The sequence below is a fragment of the Mauremys reevesii genome, linkage group 3 (genome assembly GCF_016161935.1).
Source record: "Mauremys reevesii isolate NIE-2019 linkage group 3, ASM1616193v1, whole genome shotgun sequence".
NCBI classification, from domain to species: Eukaryota; Metazoa; Chordata; order Testudines; family Geoemydidae; genus Mauremys; species Mauremys reevesii.
The window spans coordinates 36453755-36479046 of NC_052625.1; the positions used below are offsets into that span (position 1 = coordinate 36453755).

The 25292-nt window shown below is 41.5% G+C and overlaps 1 protein-coding gene across 2 annotated transcripts in view; it reads left to right on the forward strand.

Moving 5' to 3' along the window:
• Positions 1-25292, forward strand: part of MTA3 (metastasis associated 1 family member 3) — a 192234-nt gene that overhangs the window by 88537 nt on the left and 78405 nt on the right. For both annotated transcript variants that reach the window (XM_039532302.1, XM_039532301.1), the window contains 2 exons: positions 14708-14807; positions 23169-23357. In XM_039532302.1, coding sequence (XP_039388236.1) covers positions 14708-14807; positions 23169-23357 — 289 coding nt within the window. The remainder of the gene's footprint in view (positions 1-14707; positions 14808-23168; positions 23358-25292) is intronic.

Sequence of the window (25292 nt, forward strand, 5' to 3'; positions counted from 1 at the left end):
CCAGCCAGAACCCTCACCCCTTGCATTCCAACCCCTTGCCCCAGCCCTGAGCCCTCTTCTGCATCCTGAACCCCTCATCCCCAGATCCACCCTAGAGCCCTCACCACCACATCCCACCCTCTGCCCTACCTTGGGCCACCTCCCACACCCCGAAGCCTTCAGCCCCACCGCGTTGATTTTGTTATGTGCACCAATATAGAGGTGATTTGTCACGCATCACCTCTATATTGGTGCACATAACAAGATTCATTCCACACATGAGTGGGAAAAACTAGAGGGAACACTGATTACAACATCATTAGAATAACATAACAATTATACATGCATAACATCATGTTTCTGGTATTTGCACAGAGTTGCATCTTACACCTACTATGTATTACGCACTATGCATGTGGACAATACAGTTTGAGTATAATCCCCTAAATTGTTTTTGCATGATTTTTTATAAACCCCCAAGAAGCGGGAAAATACAGATCATTTTGTAATAAGAAAAAGAAGTTTGGAAACACAACCATCAAATCCATCAACATCTGCGAGGGAAAGTGTAAGAACGCCATGCACAACAGAAAATTCTAGCAGTAAAAATGAACAGGCTGCATCTACCTCATCATGGCTGAAGCAGTACAGTGCTAAAACAAACCAAGAACCAAAGCCCCAATGTGTTGTTTGCACCGAAGTGCTTGCAAACAAGAGTTTAAAGCCATCAAAGTTGAGGAGACATTTAGGAAAAAAACATACAGAACTCATGGATAAACCATTGGACTATTTTCAAAGGAGGCAACGAGAACTTATCAGGTCAGGTTCTCAGCCAGTCAGCCACCTTGAATGATAAAGCAGAACTGGCATCATATTTGGTTGCATATCGTGTGGCAAAAGTGAAAATGGCCCATACGGTTGCTGAAAAAGTTATTCTTCCAGCATCTGTGGATATGGTGTGGACAATTTTTGATGAGAAGTCTGCTGAAAAATGGAAAAGTATTCCTTTCAGTGATAACACGGCGTGTCGGTGAATACATGATATTGCAGAGAAGTTGGAAGCTCAACTTGTAGCGCTGTTCCCAAAAGGGGGAACGGGCATTCACATGGCACTGTTGTAGACGGTGTTGCAAGGTATTTACGTGCCAGAAATGCTAAACATTCATATGCCCCTTCATGCTTCGACTACCATTCCAGAGAACGTGCTTACATGCTGATGACGAGTTCTTTTCGATAATGATCTAAAGCAGTGTGGACCCAATGCACATTCATTTTCATCATCTGAGTCAGATGCCATCAACCAAAAAACAGTGTTAGTGTTAGTAGAGTGGGTTAAGCTGGAATGTATTGCAATATTGTGATTTTATGAAAACTCTAGTCAATATATAATTATGTTGAATCATGGGCATCAACAATTTTCTTCAACTGGGTCATGAGAAAAGAAGTTTGAAAACCACTGCTCTAAGTGACTGAACTTCTGATACCATACTAAAGTTGAGAAGCAGAAGAATTTTTCCACCATCTCCACCTCAAAGAATTCTTTCACAGCAATGACAACACTACTCACAATTACCACATCCCTACCAACAATCATAAGAAAAAAGAATCATCTGACTGAACACCACGGAGCGGACAAAACCACACTGTTGATCATTACATTGATTGCTTCTAGAAAAAAAATGACTGTGAACCCAGACTGAAAGAAGACCTCTGTGTGGCTCGAAAGCTTGTCTCTCTCACCGACAGAAGTTGGTCCAATGAAAGATATTATGTTACCCACCTTGTGTCTAAATCTTACTGATTCTTTCTTCATAGCATATCTAAGATAGGGCCTTTCCTGTTTGTCCACACAGCTAAAACTATCATTCAAGCTCTCCTCATCTCGTGTCTCAATTACTGCAACATCTCTTTCTCTGGCCTTGACCAATGCAATCTTGCCTTACTCACATCCATTCATAATTCTGCTGCAAAGATTTTATTCCTAGCCCATTGCTTTGGCCATGTGACTTCTCTCTTTGCATCTCTCCACTGGCTCATCCTTATGTATGGCACCAAATATAAGCTACTTGTCTTCACTTTCAAGGCCTTTCATGGTGTGCATATCCCCACCCTACATATCTCTCATTCACTATCAAAATGTCAACTCCTGCCTCTGATTCACCAACAATACTAGTCTCCATCACCCCTTTGATAGATTTTCAAACAAGATTGTAAGCTGTCTGAGGCAGAAAACCATCTTTTTGTCCTTTGCACAGTGCCTAGCACAGTGGGGTCCTGGCCCATGACTAGGGCTGCTAGGCACTACATTAATCCAAACAACAAATGTATTTGAAACTAACTTATTTTTTTAAAACTGTCTAATTTCAAGTTGACTGTATTACTTTTAGTTTTGTGAAATGATTGGGAAGTAATGCATAGTTAATATTAAATAATGAATAATTAATTTGTAAATTCTTTGATGACACTTACATTTTAAGGTCCAATATTTCATGACCTGGCCATGCTAGAAATATTTTGGCGGACTAGTCCTTCTAAGAACTAGTCCTGTATCAGTAATCAGAAAGAAAATTTTTCAATCCCTGCAGTGCTATGAATTACCCCTCTCTAGCTATGGATATTTTAAAGTTTTGCTGAGTTTTCCCTAGCTTTATCAAACAAAATAAAACCTTTTGAATAGCAGAAACATGCCTAAATCCTAGACTGTGACACCCATCGTATCTTAAACTGTTTCTTGTCCTTCTGCTGCAATCCCTTGTTAAGTGTCTTAGAGAATGCTTTATCAGTTCAGAATGCATCAAATAAACAAAGCAAGAAAAAACAAATTAAAGTATTCCTGATCCTTTGGTCCAGCACAGAAAGTTCTCACACCTATTTAGCAAAGTATGGTATTTGTATGAAGAATTAGCCCCGGCACTCCTCCCTTTTTGGGGGGAGAGAGGGTGCCACTATTATATGCTATCCAGTCAGGGGTAGTTACCCTATTTTTTAATCTAAAATCCCAGTACACTTTAATTACTCTGAGCAGCTAATCTGCTTTATTGGTTTTCACTAATGTGATTTCATGTATATTGTTTTTCTTTCACAGTTTCTTTATTGTTTTGATATTTTGCATTGGGCATAGTGCTGTTAAATGCTATATTTATAGTTCCCTTGAAGTTATCTCTGAGACAAGACACTGTTTTGGGGCGGGGGAGCATGTTAATTAGGGATGTACTTGTTCTGATTTCATTGGCAGAACAGTGAGGAGAGCATTTGAAACCCAAGGCCAGAGCATGGGGAAGCCATTATAACACTGCAAGCCAATGCAGGGATATGGTATCACAGTGCACCATTTGTTTTCCCATAGGTATTCAGGCTATTTAATGGGTGTGTTCTGAATGAAAAAAATACCTGAATTACTCTGCCTACCACTGAAATTCTGCTGTCTTTGGGTTCCTGTTAGTTGTTTGAGTGCACAGCAACATTACAAAATAATTTAGATTAGAAAATGAAGAAGAATGTGAATACAGTTGAAACTACAAGGGAAAATTAGGTGGAGTGTGAACACCACAGTTGGAATTTGTCGTGGATACTTGGGCTGTCCCCATTACTTTAAAGAAGTACTTTAAAGACCTGGAAGATAGCTTCTGCAGTGCCCCATAACACCTTGCTGTCGCATTAATTCAGTACTGATGAAAAGGAAGAGTGCTACATACTTAATGAGCAACACTGCTTCTACACTCCCTGGGTATTTACTGTAGCCCTAGTATTCAAGCAAAAACATACATTTTCTTCTTGTTTTACATATGTGACTCCACGGTTAATGCATATTTAGGCTGGGGTGAATTCCAAAATGAATTTCAGCAGCACATTTAACACTGCTACCAATTTTGTATCTTATTTTTTATTTCTCTTGCAGCAAGGTAAAGAGATTTTGAGTCATGTTGGTTGGTGGCATGTGTTACAGAATTGATTTCAAATGTTTATGGTGTTAAATGCACTTTTTGGTCATATTGTAGAAAAGTACAAGCAAACTCATAAAAGTGAACATTTATGAATTTTATGTTCACCATGTCTGCATTTTTAAATGGAAAATATAAAAATTAAATGACACCACTGAACTGTCAGGAGTCATTAGCTAAGCACCTGGAACTGGAGTTTGTTAAAGTGCTAAATCAGTTTTTGACAGCAGTAGCCTCTTCTGCAAGCACAGAAAGAATATTTTTTGAAGCTAAAAGATTGACTGGGAGTTGAAAAAGCAGGAAAACTAATCTGCTCTCTTCCAGTTTATGAATAAAAATGAGGAGAACGGCATTGATCAGTTTAAAAAATCTGAAGGACAGCCTAAGTAACTTAGAAGACTGTTATCTCATTTTCAAGAGACTCAGGTGAGTAGGAACTTTAGTTCCAATCACTTTCATATAGGCATATTTGAAAATGTTTCCAGGCTGACCTGAAATGCTCCACCAGCACCGTGCTCTTCACAGCACCATTCTCCATCCCCAGTGCTGCGAAAGAAGCATAAGAATAATAGCGCTGAAGGAGAATGCACAAGCGAGGAATGACCTGTGCTGGAACACTCGTCCTCCCTAGAGCCACCGTTGGCTCCGGTGACTCTGCCTAGAGTACCAAGTCCAATCCGGGACCTGTCTCCAACTCTTGGGAGTAGCCATGGGACCATATGCTTGCGGACCCCTTTGATCCCGGAGGCTTTCCAGGTGGCATCCCTCTTGATCCTGCCGATCCCTCATGGCCCACTGCCAGCAAGGTGACAAGGGACAGAAGGGAAGAAGGGGTGGCGATCTCCGGCCCATCGCTGGTCCCTTGTTCCCCAAGCAAGTTCTTTGCAGCCCTTGTCTTCAAGGGAAGAATCCTCTTCAGAGTCCAAAGGAGAATCATTTGCTTCACCTAAGATCTACTGGTACCCAGCCTACACCCCAGATTTCGGTACGGCTCCCCCGGCCAACACATGGCCACCAGGCCACTGGCCAATGCAGTGGCAGTATTGAAACCCATGGGGGTTTGCCCTGGTACTGGGCCTCCCTTCTCACAGCTCATACTTGATGCTGTCTGAGAGGCGAGCCACTGTTTTGTCCCATCCGGCACCAGACCCTGACTCCAGTACTGACCTCGGTGCCCATGTCCAAGAAATGGCACCAATGGACATGGTGGAGCCCTTGTCATCCCCGGACGAGGCAGTCACAGGCCCTAGTAATCCACTCCCGCCAGATGACTTCATGACCCACCGAGAACACCTCCTGAAAAGGGTCGCCGCAAACTTTGGACTGGAAGTCAAGGAGCTCAAGAAGTATGCACACAGCCTAACTGACATCCTGGCTGCAGTGACTTCCTCCAGAGTGGTCCTGCCCATTAACAAGGCAGTGATGGGACCCGTCAAGGTATTATGGCAGATTCTTCTTCTCTGCCCACCCTTATCCCACCCCCCCCCAACCTCAGAAAGGACTGAGAAGAAGTATTATGTCCCAGCCAGTGGGTTTCAGTACCTTTACTCGCACCACACGCTTCGGGGTCCCTGGTAGCATTGGTGGTGAATGAGCAGGACAGATGGGGCAGTTGGGTGCTATCTCTAAAAATAAAGAGGCCAAGAGACTGGACCTATTTGGACGCAAGGCTTATTCGATGGGCAGCCTCCAGTTGCATATCTCCAACCAGCAGGCTGTACTGTGGAGGTACAGTTTTAACCTGTGGGACTCATTGTCCAAATTTAAGGATTCCCTGCTGCAGGAGCCAAGGCAGGAGTTTGCGTCCATCCTAGAGGAGGTCAGGCAATGGCCAGAACCTCCCTCCAGGTGGCTCTGGATGCAGCTGACTCAGCAGCCAGGACTATGGCATCAGCAATCACCATGAGGTGCTGTTTGTGGCTCCAGTCTTTGGGCCTCCTGTACAAAATGCAGCAGTCCATCCAGGACCTCCCCCTTGAGGGTACCTCTCTGTTCTCTGGAGTGCGGGGGAAGGAGGAGGGGAGAGGTCTACAGCCCATCCTGGACCTGCATTGCCTCAACAAATATCTCAAGAAACTGAGGTTCTGCATGGTCTCCCTGGCCTCCCTAATTCTCTCTGTGTTTCCAGGAGACTGGAACGCCTCTGCCAATTCACCTTGTCTCCCTTCGGCCTCTTGGAATCTCCATGGGTCTTCCTGAAGTGTATGACGGTGGTAGTAGTCTTCCTCAGACATCGAGGCATGTAAGTCTACCCATACCTTGATAACTGGCTGATCAAAGGTCGCTCGCCGGCTCAGGTCCAGCACAGCATTGGTACAGTAAGGGCCACCTTTCAGGCACTGGGTCTGGTGATGAACGAGCATAAATCAACTCTGGTCCCAGTTCAGAGAATAGAGTTCATAGATGATGTGCTCGACTTGCCCCAGGCCAAGGTCTACTTACCGGAGGTCAGGTTCCAACCCATGTCTGACCTGATCTCCAAGGTCACAACCCACCCACTAACAACTGCTCAGTTCTGCCTCAAAGTGTTGGGTCACCTGGTGGTATGTACCTATGTGTTGCAGATGTAGCTGGCATCAGTCTACTCCCCAAGCAGACACCACTTCGATTCGATACTCATGATTCCGCCTCTGGTCCTTGCTTTGCTGAGCTGGTGGGTAGACCCAGGATCCATAATGAAAGGGTTACCTTTTGCTGCCCCTCATCCATTGGTAACCTTAGTCTCGGATGCATCAGACCTGGGGTGGGGAGCCCACCTCAACGGTCTCAGGACTCAGGGCCTCTTGTCCCAGGTAGAACGCTCCCTGCATATAAATGTCAGGGACCTTAGGGCGATACTCTTTGCTTGCCAAGTGTTCCTTCCCCACATCTTAAGCAAAGTGGTGCAGGTCTTGAGGGACAGCACTGCATCAATGTTTTACATCAAGAAGCAGGGATGGGTTTGATCTTCTGCCTTGTACCAGGAGGCCCTTGGCTGTGGGACTTCTGCAGGAAACATGTCATTCACCTTGAGGTGTCACATCTCCAGGGGCCCAAAACGCACTGGTGGATCCCCTCACCAGATCCTTTTCCTCTCACCATGATTGGTTTTCTTCACCTGGTGGTTGTCAGTGTCTTCTTCCATAAGTGGGGACCTGTTCACCACCAGACAGAACGGGAAATGCCATCAGTTCTATTTGCAGCATGGGCACAGCATGGACTCCCTCTCCAATGCCTTCCTGCTCTCATGGACAGACCACCTAGTATACACCCTCCCACCAATCCCCTTGGTTCACAAAGTCCTCCCAAAAATCAAACGGCAGAGGTTATCCTGATAGCTCCTGCGTGACCACACCAGCATTGGCTTGGTATGCTTCTGGACCTCTAAGGGCAGCTCCGCTCATGCTCCCACTCCATTTTTTACTTGATTTCTTAAGACACGGACAGTTGCTTCACCCAAATCTCACCTCCTTGCACCTGACAGCATTGAGAGGGAAGGGATTGCTGCGTGGCTGAACCCTGAAGAGTAGGCATGCTTGGAACAGGTTTGATAATTCTTATTAGGTAGCAGAAAGCCTTCCACCAGAGCTACTGTCTTGGCAAAGTGGAAACATTTCACTTCTTGGGCCTCCGAAAGGAATCTCTCTCCATCCAGATCTTCTCTGCACTCTGTCTTGGACTGTCCGCTCTACCTAATGTATCAAGGTCTAGCTTTCTCATCTGTTAAGGTTCACTTGGCAGCCATCTCTGCCTTCCACTCTTCAGTGAATGGCAGATCAGTGTTTTCCCATGAGATGATAGTCAGGTTTCTCAAGGGACTGGAAAAACTCTACCCTCAGGTTCATGATCTGATCCCCCATAGAACTTAAACCTGGTCCTGTCAGGGCTCATGGGGCCTCCCTTCAAGCCATTAGCATTGTGCCCCATATTGCTTCTCTTGGAAGGTCGCCTTCCTGGTGGTGATCACCTCAGTCAGAAGGGTCTCTGAGATCAAAGCCCTGATGTCAGAACCCCTTTATACCATGTTCTTCAAGGACACCCCAACTGGCCTTCCTAGCAAAGATGGTGTCTCAATTCCACAACAACTGGGACATTTTTCTCCCTGTCTTCTTTCCAAAACCTCACAAGACTGCTGAGGAACGTCTGTTTCATACATTGGATGTTCGTCTTCTATACTGAGAGAACTAAGCCCTTCCACAAGTCCACACAACTCTGTAGCAGAAAGGATGGGATGTGTCATCCCAAAGAATCTTGTCCTGTATAATCGCCTGTATCTGAGCTTGCTTTGAGCAGGCAAAAGTTTCACCTCCGGCCATTGTGACCGCTCATTCCACGAAAGCCCAGGCTTCAGCAGCAGCGTTCCTCTTGCAGATACCAAGCCAAGACATCTGAAGAGCTGCAACACGGTCATCGGTTCATACCTTCACATCCCAGTACGCTATCACCTAACAGGCCCGTGACAGTGCCTGTTTCGAGGGAGCGGTATTGCAAATAGCACATCCATGAACTTCAAGCCCACCTCTGGTACTGCTTGTGAGTCATGTTAGGAGTGCTAGTGCCAATGTAGGATTCAGGCCTGTATTTTCGCCTGAGATAGTATTCTGAGTTTTGCTTGCCTGTGTGATTTTTTTTTTTGGATAGACATACGTTCTTACTAATATGTGTGAACAAAAGGGTCCTTACTAATATGTGTAAACAAAAGACAAAGATACTGTGTATGTTGCTTCTGCCTAGCCAGATGGGTCTGCTAGTATAATGGGAACAGATAAGAGCAGTTAAAGTGTCACTAGGCATGGTGGGAGTATAATATATGAGCACTCACTTGAAGACTGCCTCAACTCCTATCTCAAGACAAGGTCAAGCAACCAGTCGGGAGGAGAAAGCGGGGTGGGGGGGTGATTGGGGGGAAGGTAAAACACTAAAAGGCCAGAGATATGCCTGCCCCTAACCGTAGCACAACCTCACTCCTTACCCCTCCCTTGGGGTTCAAAAGAGGAGGGACAAAGACCCCAGACCCACGACCCCCCAAAATGGAACTTGACCATAAGTTGTAAGGGGTGGGACTGTGGGTGTGCATTTCAGGTATAATTATGCTTGCTGAGGAGGAGGGGACGAGACACTGGGAAACAAGGCCCTGCAGCATCAGAGTCATGGTATACATGCTTGCTGGAAACTAACCCAACAAACATCGTATTGCCTGCACTTCAGGCCTCTGGTTTTCTGCTTTCTGTCTATGTGACAAGAATCAGGGGAGAGGGTGAATGGACACGAGCAAGCACCCAAAGAATTAAAAATGGTTACTAACCTTTTGTAACTATTATTCTTCAAGATTTGTTGCTCAAGATTCCATGACCCACCTTTCCTCCACTCTGTCAGAATTACCAGCAAGAAGGAACTGAGAGGGTGCAGGGCTGGCGATGCCTCTTATACCAGAGCATATGTGGGTGGATCCAGAGGTGCTGGAGCCAACTGAGATACCACTGAGGGAAAAATCTCTGGCAACTGTGCATGTGGTGTGCGCACACCTAGCATGGAATGGACATCTCAAAGAACAATAGTTACAAAAGGTTTTTTTAATGATTATATAAACTACTGAGAATTCACCTTTCTTTAGAAAACAACTGAAGTGCACATGGAAAAGTTGGTTAGAATTTCTGATATAACTTGCCTTGATTTAAACCAATGCACCATGTTTTTGAGTTAGAGAATCGTTTAAAATGTTTATGGTAGTTTGTGCATGGTTTTGATTTTTCTGTATAGTAGTTTGAGAGGGGGATATCATTTGAGGTTTCCTATGACTGTTGGCTATGTGACCAAATTTGTTCTAGTGTGACATTCCTTCAGATCTCCTTTTCACAGAATCTACAGCACTCGGGTGAAGTCAGTAGGTATGATCCCGTCTTCTGTGCAGACTGGATGAAATATTGTAGAAGGTTGAAATTTGTTTTCTGAGATTATTTTTCATGATAAATGTAAATTATTGTTATGACTGACAACAGTGTTCTAGCACTGCAAACCATATAGAGTTCAGCGTCACAGTTATGTAACAAAAAAAAAATCTACATTTGTAAGTTGCACTTTCACAACAAAGAGATTGCACTACAATACTTGTATGAGGTGAATTGAAAATTACTATTTCTTTTGTTTATAATTTTTACAGTGCAAATATTTGTACTAAAATAAAATACACTTTGCTTTCATTACAACACAGAATACAATATATATGAAAATGTAGAAAAACATCCAAAATATTTAATAAATTTCAATTGGTATTCTATTGTTTAACAGTGTGGTTAAAACTGTGATTAATCGCGATCAATTTTTAAAATTGTGATTAATTCTTTTTGAGTCAATTGTGTGAGTTAATTGTGATTAATTGACATCCCTAGTTGTAGTATATTCAGCATATCTTCTACATTTCTCTTTAGTCTGATGTTGACTACTTTGGCTGAGGTAGATTAATCTCTTTTGTCATGATTTTCTTCACAAATTGTCATCAGAGTAGGGCAGCTCTTAATAAATAGCTCAGAAGAGTCAACCACTGAATTCCATCGTACATCTTGGGGATGAATTAGTTTGGATCCTCTTGCTCTTTTCAGTGAATCTGAAGCAAAGTGGGTGTAATGGAAGTATTTTGCAATTTCAACATTTCCTTTGTTCTTGGAGTTGTACTTAAGTCTTTGCCTAAAAGATGCATCAAAGGAGCACTACAACTATATGTTATAAGTTTCAGGTTCCCTTCCTTATCATCTTGTAAATTTCTTCTCATCTTTGTTACATTTGCAGAATTGTCTGTGACAAAGCAACACACTTGATGTTTGAATTTTGGTTCAATTTGTTATAGCTTTTACTGCTTCTTATTTTCAGAATTCTGTTATATGGGCATTTCCTGATGTATCAGTTGTTTCTGTGAGATAGACAGGCCCATCTTCTGTTGTCACACAAGCAAATATTATTGGATAATTGTGTACATTGCTTCCCGCATCAAGACTCAGATTAACAGTCCCCCCCACACACTTTTTTTTTTTTTTGCCTGTTATTTGATTTCCTTCTCATACTCCTGTATCCAGCAACCTTCCAGTAATGTCTGTTCTGCTGGGTGGAATGTAGTCTGGTTTTAATAATTGAACTATGTCAATGAAATACTTGTTCTGAACAAGACAAAAGGAGAATTTGTTGCATAAATGAACTGAGCAATCTATTCATCTATAGAGTCTTGCTGGACTTTGCTGGTCTTGATTATGAACTCATCCATGGTTTTATTAGATGATGAAAAAAAAATTTTTTTGATACAGGTCATTTATTGCCTTGTGTAGAGACACAAGGTGGGTGAGGTAATATCTTTTATTGGACTAACTTCTGTTGGTGAGAGAGACATGTTTTACAGCTACATGGATCTCTTCCTCAGGTCTGTGCAAGGTACTCGGATTGTCACAGCTAAATACAAGTCATAAGATAGTTTAGCTTAAGTAGTTAGCACATATTGTAAGGGACCATTCAAGGTGAAGTGATACTCTGTATCTGTCCTATCAGTTCTCATCCTCAAAGGAAACCTGCTCAACACTTTCAAAAGATGTTAACCAATAAGCATTAGTCTTACCAGTGAACCTGCCTTAACCGTTAACCCCCCAGCCGGCCCCAGCAGCCCCGTGCCGGCCGACCGGCCAACCCCAGCCGCTCCGCGCTGGCCAGAGCAGCGTGAGCCAGAGCGGCCCCAGCCCCAGCCATGCTGGCCGGCCAGCCCTTTAATTGGTTAAATGTTTAAATGAAATATTTTTAATTGTTTAAATAGTTAACTTTTAAAATGATATTTACATCCCTACTAGGAGCTTAAATTCATAACTTTGATCGACACTAAAAATCATGGTCATAATAAAGACCCTGGATTTATGGCTTATTACAACAGTCTAACCCACTAATCCCTCTTTTTGTCCTATGACTACAGGGGTGTTAACAGGCTACTTCACCTTGAAAGGTTTTATAGGGAAAATAATAAACCATAAGGCTTATCTAAATCTTTTTAAAGCCTTATCTCTAGCAACATACCAAACGGCTTGAAAATACCTCCCCACATTTTTTCAATGTTAAAATTCATAATGCCTAATAAAAGCTTAATTTTAAACAGGAAATCTTCCCCTAGGATGTTTGATTATACTAATCAATGAAAAACCATTTCAGAGGTCCAGCAGTAACAGTAAAAATGTAATTGATAAATACTCCCACAACAAACCAGCATACCAGTTATATTTTGAACACAGATATTTTGCAATTCATAGGTAAGTGATCCACCCAAAACCCAATAATCTAAGTTACCATTTCCTAGCATAGTAAGATGTGGTCGGCAGTCCATAAGGATGGTGCAAAAATAAGTTTACTAACCAGTTGAACAAGATTGTTCAGACATGTCCACATCATCATCTTCAAAGGCATTGCTTTCTGAAGAGCATTTTTCATAATGTTTCATTCTGACAACCAAGTCCTGAATCTCTTTGCTATACTGTTTACATTTGGCATGTGTTCCCTTTTCATTGAGAGTTACAGGAATATTCCCTAATAGGGTCTTATTTACAGCCATAGCAGGTTTTTTCATCAAGTTCCCGGATGTTGAAGTCAGCACTAGAGGCTGCACTCTGAAGAATGTTGCCCCTTCTTCCTACAGCATCCTGCTTTCACACCACTGTTGCTTGTTTCCGATTGCACACTCTGCTCGTTCTCCTTTGTTATTTAATTCCCCACTCCTACCTCCAGAAAAACAAAAGAACTAACCATCCAAGACTTCTACTTGTGTAACCCACATGCCTTTTGCACTGCTGTGTTTTATTTGTTTAGAGATAGAGAAGGAGGCAGTTGAGAAATTAATTGATTTCTCTTTGTATTTCTGTCTGTGTACATGTGCAAGGAGAAGATCAGGGCCATTTACTTGAAGTGCCCAGACCCATCCAGAAGCAAGGGCAGGTAGTTACTGGGAAAATCAGTGTTTTTCCATGAGCTGGAGAGTAAAAGTTTCCATGATGGCTGGAGTCATAAAATATTCATAATTTGAGAACTGAGCCAATCAGAGCCCAGCAATGAAATTAAGAGTATGAGATGACGGAGGTGGGCTCAGTAGATGTCCTGATGAGATACATGATGATGTCTCTTGGATCAGAGACTGGGTGCCAGTACCTGTGATGACTTTGCCAATCTCTTGCACCAAGTTGAGCAGCCCCTAAGTCTCCCACAGGATCAAGCCATTACTACACTGCATGACCTATTGTGTCACATTTGTAAAGCTTGACCTCAAAGCTAGATGTTTTCCCCTGATTCTTTCTTTATATAGAAAAGTAGCTTTTAACTCCAAGTTTTTGATAGAGGCGTGTGAATTTAGCATATTTATTTGATATTTAAATGTTTTAAGAGATTATATTAACAGTAAGCTTTCCCATATTTTACATTAAATTCAGATTTCATTTTAAACAGGTTTATTTTTAAAAACGAAAACTTCTTATAATATAAATAACATTAAGATATAATTTAAATAATTGTTTTTTATCCACCCTGCCCAAAAGACTTGTGTAGAACTTTTTCACACTTACTGAAATGGAAAATCCTGGTATAATGTAAAGAGTGGTAGATGTGAGTGTCGCAGTCCATTCGTTACCATCTTCGTTCCTGCCCATGGCCCCTCCAACCCTACCAGGGCACGGAGGCGGAGGGCTGAGGATGAGGGCAGAGCTGTTAGCTGAGTGGCAGTGACATATTTGAAGAAGCCTTCCTTTCTACCCTCTCAGGTGACCCTGTCATGTCCTCCTTTTCACCACATCTTCCTCAAAAACAAGGGGAATTTAGTGCTCAGCACCATTAATGCAGGTTAAGAGCCTCATACCCTGTCAGAGCATCAAATGCATTATACTTAAATCTGTAAAAACAGAAAATACAAAGTTAAAGTACACGCCAGCCCTGGCCTGCAACCTTAACCCTACCCTCTTTCATTGATGCCCGATATCCTGTTGTATTGTGATATAACCAGTCCTTGACCCTTGTGCTAAGGATTTCTTCTGGAATATCACATGCACTTACCTTTACCCTGTTATGCGCTGTCAAGCATGCTTAAATTGTGTCCATGTGAACAATGCTGAAAGCTTCCATTAGCCAGACTAAGAGTGGCATCCAGCTTATTACCTAAAATCTTGGGTGGAAAATATAGATTTTAGGTGGCTGCAAGCTGCTGGCCCCTTGTTGCCTATCTAATGGAAGCATTAAGCACATATTACTAAAGTAGATGAAATGTTAATAATTTCCTTTTGCATCTTACCTGTGAGGTGACTTTAAAACCATCTGAGTAGCACTATGACATTTCATCTTGTGATATTTTCTTACTTGTCAAGCGTTGTTTAGAGTTTGATTTAAAAAAAAAAGTAATTAAAAAAACCCAAGCTAACCAGGTCCCTTGAGTTGACAGTAATGAGGCAATCAGCACATTGGAACAGTTGTGGATTTTGTCTGATTGCCCTTAAATAAGATTATCTTTAGTTCTCATACTATTAAAATGGTGAATTGTTTTTGTACTTAGTACGCTATTGTTTGAAACAGAAATCTGCTTAGAAACAGAAATAAACTTAGAAACTATTGTTTGAAACAGAAATCATGACTTTGCTGTCTTTCATTATTAAAGGTCGGAAGAATGTTTAAAATTATAATCTCATCACTACAGCATGTCTTTTATTTTGCAAGTGATTAATTTATGTGCTGATAAATCATCTTTTAATAAGATAATAAATAAATGTGTGAATTTAATTTATCCATCTTTTTTCTTTTTCCTCCCCCAGTGCGGTTGGTACATTTGCTCGAGCTTTGGACTGTAGTAGTTCTGTCAGGCAACCTAGTTTACACATGAGTGCAGCTGCTGCTTCCCGAGACATCACACTGGTAAGAGGTTTGCTAAAAATGCTATAATTGTACTGTTTTGCAGATGGTAGGAATTCAGCAAACCATAATAATAATTGGAGATATACCAATCTCCTAGAACTGGAAGGGACCTCGAAAGGTCATTGAGTCCAGCCCCCTGTGCCTTCACTAGCAGGACCAATATTTGCTCCAGATCTCTAAGTGGCCCCCTCAAGGATTAAACTCACAACCCTGGGTTTAGCAGGCCAGTGCTCAAACCACTGAGCTATCCCTCCCCCGCCAACCATGGTGTTTCAGGTCTGCTTTCCAGCAGATAAATGGTCACAAGCTATCTGATATAGTAAGTAGTAAACTCATGCAGATACTGTACATAATTAAGACTCTGCTGTTCCTCACACTGAAGTTAGTAGTACAGTGCCAACTGACTTCAGTGGGAGCAGGATCAGACCCTAAAAGTACATACTTACCACATTTGTTATTTGTAGATTTTGAACTATCCAGTTACTTTTAAAAATTATATCAGTGTTGGTGTCTAATAAATATGAATGAGAATCGGTAAAAATCAAGCTGTGTGTTTTTATCACCTTGTACAAACCAAAAGCAGTGAGAAAGAAAAAACAGCTTTAGGCTAATTAGCTCATCAAAACCCTCATGACATAGAGAGAGAGTGCTTTTTTTTACCACATTGCCTCTTGCTTTCAGAAAAATAATTGAGGTGAGTGTTTCATTTGATACTATTATTACACTTTTGCTTAAAAAGGTAAAGGTTGAATGTGTGTTTCAATAGAGTCTGTGCACCCCTAAAACATTATATTTCCAAAATATCGACTCCCTTAAAAAATAAAAATTATGGCTATGAACAGCCACAGCATGCTTTAGGCGATCATTATTATCCCATCTCATTTAGAGCCCTACCCAGCACTCTTTTTGCCAGTTCCTTCTCCTCTGTGACCCTCAGTGCCTTTTGTCCCCAAACTCCATAATCCATCATTCTCTAGCACCATGCCAGTACGCACCCCTTTCCTGCTGTCTCCAGAGCCTCACATGTTTTGAGACAGTGGAACAGAGCTCCAAGCTATCTCACCAGGTGTCCTCATTTCCCTAAATATTATAGGAAGTGGACATGGAAGTGATGGATCAATTTAAATGCTCTAATTGGGATTATTTTGGAAAAGGAAATCTATTTAGCTGTATGGATGTCTGTTTATAAATATATGTAGGTAGATAGATACACTCATCACATACATGCACACATATTATAAAAGTACCTTTAAGTTATTCCTGTTGACTATGGTAAGGAGAGAAGTTTTCGGAGATGATACATTGTGGAGGTGGAGCCATTAGCCTTAGTCTTGCTGTTCTGTACCTTTGCCCTTTACATGATTTTTCTTCCTATTTTGCTAGTAAAGTAAGACTCTTAACCTGCCCAGCACAGCGGTGTGTTGTGAGGATTAATTCATTAATGCTTGTATAATGCATTGCAGATGAAAAGCACTGTATATGTACTAAGCCAGTGGTCCCCAACCTTTTCCGAGTGGCAGGCGCCAGACAACAAGCCACCGATGACCGTTGCTGGCAGACAAGTATCCGCCGAAATGCCGCCGAGAAGCAGCAACATCAAGAGGCATCGCCACCGAAATACCACCGAAAATCAGCATTTCGGCGGCAACGCCTCTTAGTGACGCCACTTTTTGGCGGCAACAGCTCTAGATGACGCCGCTTTTCAGTGGCATTTTGGCGGATGCTTGTCTGCTGGCCAGTACCCGGGCGCACATAGATGCCCTGGCGGGCGCCATGACACCCATAGGCACCGCGTTGGGGGCCACTGTACTAAGCCATCCTAATAATGTGTTTGACCATTTTGACAGCCAGTTCTTTTCTATCTTCTTGTCTAGATAAAAGGCAAAACGGCTACTTTTTAAAGGAATGTTTAATAAATTGGCTTTGATAACATGAACATTTCCATGGAAGTACATTGCAAATAAATATATTCATTAATACAACATGGCTCAATTCAACACATATTGCAAATGTATTGAATTCAGCCATGTTGTATTAATGGAAATATTTTAAGACCACAAAGTTTTTTTGTATTTGTTTAGTTCTCATCTCTAACGCTCCTGATGAGTAACTCCCACCAGCATAGATCACCTACCTGCTCAACTGGAATATGTGATTGTTCTTAAAGCACCTTCCCTTGCATTTCCTTTCAAATTTGGTTGTCACTTCATATTTTCTCAATCTCTGTTTGTGATCTGACTGTTTTTCTCATACATTTTCCTATTTCATATTAACTGTGACTTATCGACTTCACCCCATTTCTCTCCTTCGCGCTCCCTGTAGCTCCCTGAAATTCAGTCCTCCCACCTCTTGGGTAGTGAATTGCATTGGACCAGTGCAGTCATGGAGGTCAAGGGACTGGCTTTGCCCCATAGTGTATCATCGTAAAATCCAACAGAATGTTATTTAAATATATAGTCTGGTAAATGTGAGACCTTGAACTGGATAGTGGATAACGTACACTCGAAAACATGCAAAAGAGGACTCACAGTTATGAAATATGTCAAGTAATAATAATTTCATTTATATTGTACTAGAAGCTAATTGAACTTTATAAAAATAATACTCTATTGATCATATTGTCCTTTCTTGTATACGTTATACTTATGTGGTATTCTAATAGCCATTAAGACAGGAGGGATAGCTCAGTGGTTTGAGCATTGGCCTACTAAACCCAGGGTTGTGAGTGCAATCCTTGAGGGGGCCACTTTGGGATCTGGGGCAAAATCAGTACTTGGTCCTGCTAGTGAAGGCAGGGGGCTGGACTCAATGACCTTTCAGGGTCCCTTCCCATTCTATGAGATAGGTATACAGTCGAACCCATTTATCTCGACCTCGGTTAACTTGCCAATCGTATTAAGTCGACGTTTTAGAAGTGGAACCGCCAAACTCCCTCTTTGTCTTATCGGTTTCTCATCGGTTATGTCGATTCTTTAATCTCGCCGAACCCTAATATCTCGAGCACAGAAGAGCGCCGAATTTGCCACTTACCGGTAAACTACTAACTCCGGCGGCGGCCCTGCCCGGCTCCTGCCGCATCCCTCCCCAGCCGCGCGACTCCTGCCCTGGCCCCGCGGCCCCAGCCGCGCGACTCCTGCCCTGGCCCCGCGGCCCTGGCCGCCCGGCTCCCCGCGGCCCCGACCCCCCGGCTCCCCAGCCCCAGCCGCCTAGCTCCCCGCGTCCCCAGCCGCCCGCTCACGGCCGCCCAGCCCTGCGTCCCCAGCCGCTGGCCCCCGGCCCCGGCTCGCGTCCCGACCCACTGTGTCCCCAGCCGCCCGCTCCCCGCGTCCCCAGCCACCCGGCTCCCGCGCCCCCGCGCCGCCCGCCCGGCCCGCCGCTGGTCCCGCCGCGCCCGCCCGGCCCCGCTTCCCGGTCCCCGCCGCCCCCCGCTTCGCCGCCCGGCCCTGCTTCCCTGGTCCCCGCTTTGCCTGCCGCCCGCCCGGCCCCACTTACCCGCTCATCTCGATCATCGGTTATCTCGACGCTTTTTGGCAAACCCCTAGGCCGGCGACATAACAGGGTTCAACTGTATTTCCATATATATATATATATATATATATATTTATTTATTATTAAAACCAAACACAAACAAAATTTGGAAGCATTTTATTCCACAGGTAAACATCTTACTTAGGAAATCCCACATACTAACAATCCTATAAGAGTTTGTATCTTAAATATAATACTCAAAAAAGTTACTGTATAGATACAGCTACTACTACAGTGCTACATGTCCAGTATGTGCATACTGCTTGAGGGGATCGGGGACAGTAGCATAAATAACAACATAATGAAAGTGTACTGAGAGCAATTCCAGTTACTTGGCTAAAATAAGGTAACATTATATCCCAAAATCACTAGTAAGGGGTTCATTATTGTAAATACTTGATTTAGATCAAGTATATTGGTTATAATTGGAAAAATGTTTTAAAAAAATACTCAGTTCCCAGATATTATGATCAATGAAAAAGGAAATTATCTGAGTCTAGACTACTGTAACATAGTAAAGGAAATTGTATTGTTCTAAGATATAATTTAATATATTGAGTAATACTTATGCTGTAAATAGCTCTTAAAGATACTATCTTATCTTTTTGTTTCACACTTTCTGATGTTACTTCACTGACATAATCCCATTCACTTTACATTATTTACACTATATTTTCCTATGGAATAGTGTACCAGTTTGGTGTTTGTACTCATTTTATTAATTTTTTATCTTTAACATTTTATTGGATTGAGAATTTTCTGTAAGTCCCACAGAATGTAGACTTTCTTACTATACAGTTCAGTGGTTAATGCTGTAAATTGTTCCCTACAATAATTCTGTTTATAGTTTAAAGTACATATTGCAATCATGCCACTAAGTAGATGGATTTAGTGTTCAAGTGGTGGTATGAAAATTTGTGCCTTAGGAATGATCCATTAACTTCCATTACACAGAATATAAGATGTATCTTATAATAAGACACCAGAGGAGCTACCATATTATTTGTTCATTTTCACTGTCTGCTCTCTTAGCATTTTTTATTCCTTTTCCTTTTCTCCTTGTCAGTGCACATGCTTTTTTCTCCTCCTAAGTTAGGAAAAGACACATTCCTCCTCATAATATTATTTCTGTCACATTCCATTGTTAATTGGTGAACATGTTTTGAGCAGCACTTAAAGTTGATACATTCATTAGCAAAGGTTGTGGTGTATTTCATTATCACTTGGAAGTGATGTGATGTGAGTATATAATCCTTTGTACATTGCACTGAATGTGTTCTTAATAGCAGTTAGTCACTGCACCTCAATTAACGGGGATATAGCAGTGCCTTAAGCTCCCATGTGTTTGCTGTATTCCTAATTGGTTGTGTCGCTAGGCAGTGATTTAAAGAAGATTTCTGTAAACAAGAGCAAGGTTTATAACTTTGGGTGGATTGTGAGTGATTGGACAAGGTGCAGAGGTCCTACCAGGTTATGGGCAAGTCAGGGTTATCTTCACACTTTCCCATCTAGACGCACAGGGGAAAGAGGCAAGGCTGGAAACTGCAGATTGATTAGACTCTACTTCTAGAAGACAGGAAACCATACAGTTAACAGCTAGGATGCTGGAAGGGAAGGATGCCTTAGAGCCAGAGGGATTACACACCCTGTCACTGCAGACTTGAGATGTGTGACTGAGAGAGAGACCAGTGAGTTTTGTTTCTTCGGTTGTAAATATTGCAGTCTGAGGAGTAAAAGCCTTGAGGAGGAAGAAGATGGGAAACCCAAAAGGCTTTTCTGTTGGTTTTCCCCCTGCCTGATAATTCTTGTACAGTGCTTAGCTAGAAGGAGATAGGCATTTTAGTGAAACCTAAGCTAGGTAGACAGAATTGCTCTGCTGGCTTCTGATGGTGGAATTAGCTCCAAAGCATCTGTGTTACTTTAGTAAATCAGAAACCAAAAGATATTCTAAGATGTTTCTTGAAAGTAACAAAGAATAAAGAGAGTTACTGCCTTTGAACTTTACATGTGAATTGTCTCATTTTGTGAGCTGGGGACTGGAGCATATCAGGCCCTAAGACTTTTAAGATACTATTAAATTACAGCAGGAAGATACTATCACCATCTTCCTGGAGAGAGGTGTTCCCCCTCTGCCTCCCAGACCTGAGGTTCCTATCTGGGGGAGGCCCAAATACTTCTTTCCATCTGACTGGCCTTCATCTATGGTGAATCCTAGCTTGGGTGTTTCTCCCTCTGGTCCCCAGACTGCTCAGATCCTTGGAGAAAGCAGACAAAACCGGATGTGATCTTTCCCCTCTTTTGGTGGTCTTAGGCCTGCTGCAGCCTTTTCAGGCTGCCTCTGCCCTTGCTAACCCCACCCACCTACCATAATATAGGAGTCTACCTGAGCAGGGGGTGGGGCTATAGGAAAAAAAGCAAAGGCATTACTCGTGGAGCTTGCCTTAGCATCCAGTAATTGCTTCAGAGCAGCTGAGTGAATAATGCAGTTATTTCTTCACTTTCTTTGAATATATAAATACAACAAACAAATCAGTGTTTAGGTAGCTAAAGATGACAAACCTTTTCCTGAAAATTAACATTAAAAGAACAAGATCAATACTACCATTTGCTCACTCATTTGTCACTCATCAGTGAGATGGATTCTGATTGAGCAGCTGCTTGGCAGAAATGCAATCTGTGCTTTCCACGGGTGTTGAGATTTAAATCTGAACAGGTAGATCAGCCTTCCCCAGCGTTACATATGCTGTTAGTTTCAATCTTTCAGGTTGCTTGTTTTATTCTTTGTCAGGATAAATAAGTAATAAATCAGTAGTTTAACTCCAAAATTCTTTGCTTTGACTGATCGGATTACTATGTGTCTTACGATAGCATGATACTAATTTTATCCATTACAGTGACTTCTCAAGGCAATTTGTCAGGGCGACTGTAAGTTCAGTGCTAAATAATGAAGTACACAGTAGAAGAAAGTGAATCAAAGGCATTGCTTTTTGCAGGTTAAATTAATCAGGCAGATCCTGCCACCAGTAGTACTTGAAGAGGCCTCTTCCCAAGGCATACTGAAAGTCCGGGAAAGATTTCTACTATTCATAAGAAGTAGCAAAGTATTTGTGGTATTTATATTGCAGTAGCACTTGGAAGCCTCAGTTGAGAATTCTGTCCCATTATAGTAAGTGCTGTACAAACATACTTATAGGAGGGTAAACTGAGGCACAAAGAGGTCAAATGACTCACTCAAGGTCAGATAGCAGGCCAGGGGCACAGCTGGGAATAAAACCTAAGCCGTCTGTGTCCCAGTGTAGTGCCCTACTCACTAGATCACATTGCTGCCTAAAGATGTCATCCTTCATTTTTAAGCTAAGAATTATACCAGTTCTAATACAGAGTTGTCTAGAAAGAAGCATTTGTGAGGGGAAGATGGGCAGGACAATTGATAAGCATACATCTCACTTTCAGCTAAGAACCTTTACAAAAAAATTAAAAGTATTTTGAAAAAATGTGAACAAACTGAATCTTGTTTGATGTAGATAAATAAGTGAAAATAGCTTAAATATTCAATGATCTCTATTATTTTCAGAATTATTGCTAATTTAAAATCCAAACAATTCATTCCAGCCTATTATGGAAACTTCCATGGAGATAAGCTTTGAGGTTACATAGAAGAAAGTGAAAAAGATATTCATTTAAACCTCCCTCCTTGATAGCAGTGAGGTCCAAACAATGACTTTTGCATTAAAACCTTTGGTTTTTTACAAATTCGCATCAGCGTGTAAGCACACCAGTCCGCTCTGCTTCAAACACTCAAGGTCTCACTGGTGCATTCCCTGAGATGACTACCAGTTTAAGTGCTGAGGTCCGTGATGGCTGCAGTGTGGTCCTAGAAGCTACTGCAGAACTAATGCTGCTCTGCTGTGTTCATATTTAGCAGTCTTTTCTCTTGAAAGAGGAAATATTCTTCTGCACTTTGATTTTAATAAATCTGGCCCCTTCATTCCTTCTTTAGGTTCTGTCTGACAAATTTGTCCTAAGAAATAGCAGCTGTGGTTTTCAGAGTGAGTCTTTACACCTTCAGTACCTGTACAGCTGCCTCCGCAGCAATGGGTTTAAGGTCCTGGAGATCATGTGCATATGGGATTCAGAGTCAGAAAGACTATTGATTGTACAGCTTCTATGAAGAGCATCTGTGACGCATTTGTTTCTTTCTTTACTCATCTTCCTCATCACTTATTAGTGATGTCAGGATACAACAATTTTTTGAGACCATCTGAGTGAAGATTGCAGTTATCTATTCAGTTGCCTCCGTATTCTTCTTTTTACTAACAAAAGCCCTCACAATGTTTAGTGCAGCCCTGCATAATTTTTCATTAACAATGTCAGATACCAGGGACAAAATCTTCTCATATACTTCACTATGATGGTGATAATGAAAAAAACTAATGATAGTTACCTCACCTGTCCAAAAAAAAAAAAAAAGAGAGACTGTTGGGCAAGGAGAAGTTTGCATCTCTGGTTTAGCATTATCTATAATCTTTGGTCACTGAAAAAAAAATTGTCAGATCCTCAGTGGAACTGTTGAAGAATGTGTGCTAATTTATAGACAATTTATTAAATACTGTAGCTTTTAACAAATATTATAGCATTTCCTTCCCCATATCAAGTACAGTGCAGGTATTCTTCTGTCAGACAACACTTAACAGGATAAACTCTAAATTTATTATAAGTTAAGGCATGTTTCCCAGCATATAGAATATACCGGGTAATACTTTTATTAGTTGCGATCCTGGCTGACAACTCTTTAATTCACCAATTTAATTCTTTTTCTTTCTTTCTTCTTAGTTCCATGCAATGGATACATTACATAAGCACAACTATGATTTGAGCAGTGCCATTAGTGTTCTGGTACCACTTGGAGGACCAGTTCTATGCAGAGATGAAATGGAAGAATGGTCAGCATCAGAAGCTAGTTTATTTGAAGAGGCTTTGGAAAAATATGGCAAAGACTTCAATGACATACGACAAGACTTTGTGAGTACAGAACTAATGCACTTTTATCTTCCCATGTTTAAATGTGTTTTGGCCGTGAGAGCTGTAATTGTTTTCCATTGATCTGGATGATTAGCTTAAGAAGGAGATGCTTTTGTACTGCCAAATGGATAAATATATTATCAGGATAAAAAAAATAGTATTTTCTTGTTTAGTGACATATCTTGGAAAGCTAAATTCTAATGTATTATGTCTGGGATTTTCTCAGGATCCTGTAAGAAAGTTGGGTGCCCAGATTCCATTGAAATTCAGTGGCAGTCCTGAGTCCCCTACGTGCATTGAAAATCCCACTCTTTCCTTCCATGTTTAGCAGTGTGGGAAATCCTTACTCAGACAACTTTTTAAAAATGTTCCATAGTAAGCTATTCTGATACATTAGGCATTTGGTACTTGTGGAGGGTGAAGGAGACATTCATCATTCCCAACTCTACTATGTCTGCTTCTGAAATATTGCAGTTTTGGACAGCAAAGCTTTCATTTGCTGTGTCCTAATGCAGAGCAATGGGATGGAGCTGATACCAATCACGGACTGCCTGAGTGATTGGTAATTTGCTTGCAACTCTTTCCTTTTTTGGGGTGAGGGGGAGGAGTGGGCTTGTTCCTCATCTACCACAAGGTTAGTCATGTTGCATTGTGGCTGCGAAAAGGTTAAGATACATGCAAAACAAACGAATTTAGTAGGGCTGTTGAATAATCGCAGATAACTCATGAGATTAACTAAAAAAAAATTAATCATGATTTAAAAAAATTAATTGCAATTAATCGCAATTTTAATCACACCGTAAAACAATAGAATACCAATTGAAATTTATTAAATATTTTCTGTGTTTTTCTACATTTTCATATATATTGTTTTCTGTGTTGTAATTTAAATCAGAGTATATTATTTTTATTACAAATATTTGCACTGTAAAAATGATGAAGAAAATAAATAGTATTTTTCAATTCACCTCCTCCAAGTATTGTAGTGCAATCTCTTTGTTGTGACAGTGCAACTTATAAATGCAGATTCTTTTTTGTTACATAACTGCACTCAAAAACAAAACAATGTAAAACTTCAGAGCCTACAAGTCCACTCAGTCCTACTTCTTGTTCAGCCAATCGCTAAGACAAACAAGTTTGTTCACATTTACAGGAGATAATGCTGCCCTCTTCTTATTTACAATGTCATCAGAAAGTGAGAACAAGCATTTTCATGGCACTTTTGTAGCTGGCATTGCAAGATATCTACATGCCAGATATGCTAAACATTCGTATGCCCCTTCATGCTTCGGCCACCATTCCAGAGGACATGCTTCCATGCTGACGACACTTGTTAAAAAATAAATAGTATTTTTCAATTAACCTTCTCCAAGTATTGTAGTGCAATCTCTTTGTTGTGACAGTGCAACTTATAAATGCAGATTCTTTTTTGTTACATAACTGCACTCAAAAACAAAACAATATAAAACTTCAGAGCCTACAAGTCCACTCAGTCCTACTTCTTGTTCAGCCAATCGCTAAGACAAACAAGTTTGTTCACATTTACAGGAGATAATGCTGCCTTCTTCTTATTTACAATGTCATCAGAAAGTGAGAACAAGCATTTTCATGGCACTTTTGTAGCTGGCATTGCAAGATATCTACATGCCAGATATGCTAAACATTCATATGCCCCTTCATGCTTCGGCCACCATTCCAGAGGACATGCTTCCATGCTGACGACACTTGTTAAAAAATAATGCATTAATTAAATTTGTGACTGAACTCCTTTGGGGGAGAATTGTATGTCCCCTCCTCTGTTTTACTTGCATTCTGCCATATATTTTACATTATAGCAGTCTCGGGTGATGACCCAGCACATGTTGTTCATTTTAAGAACACTTTCACTGCAGATTTCACAAAATGCAAAGAAGATACCAATGTGAGATTTCTGAA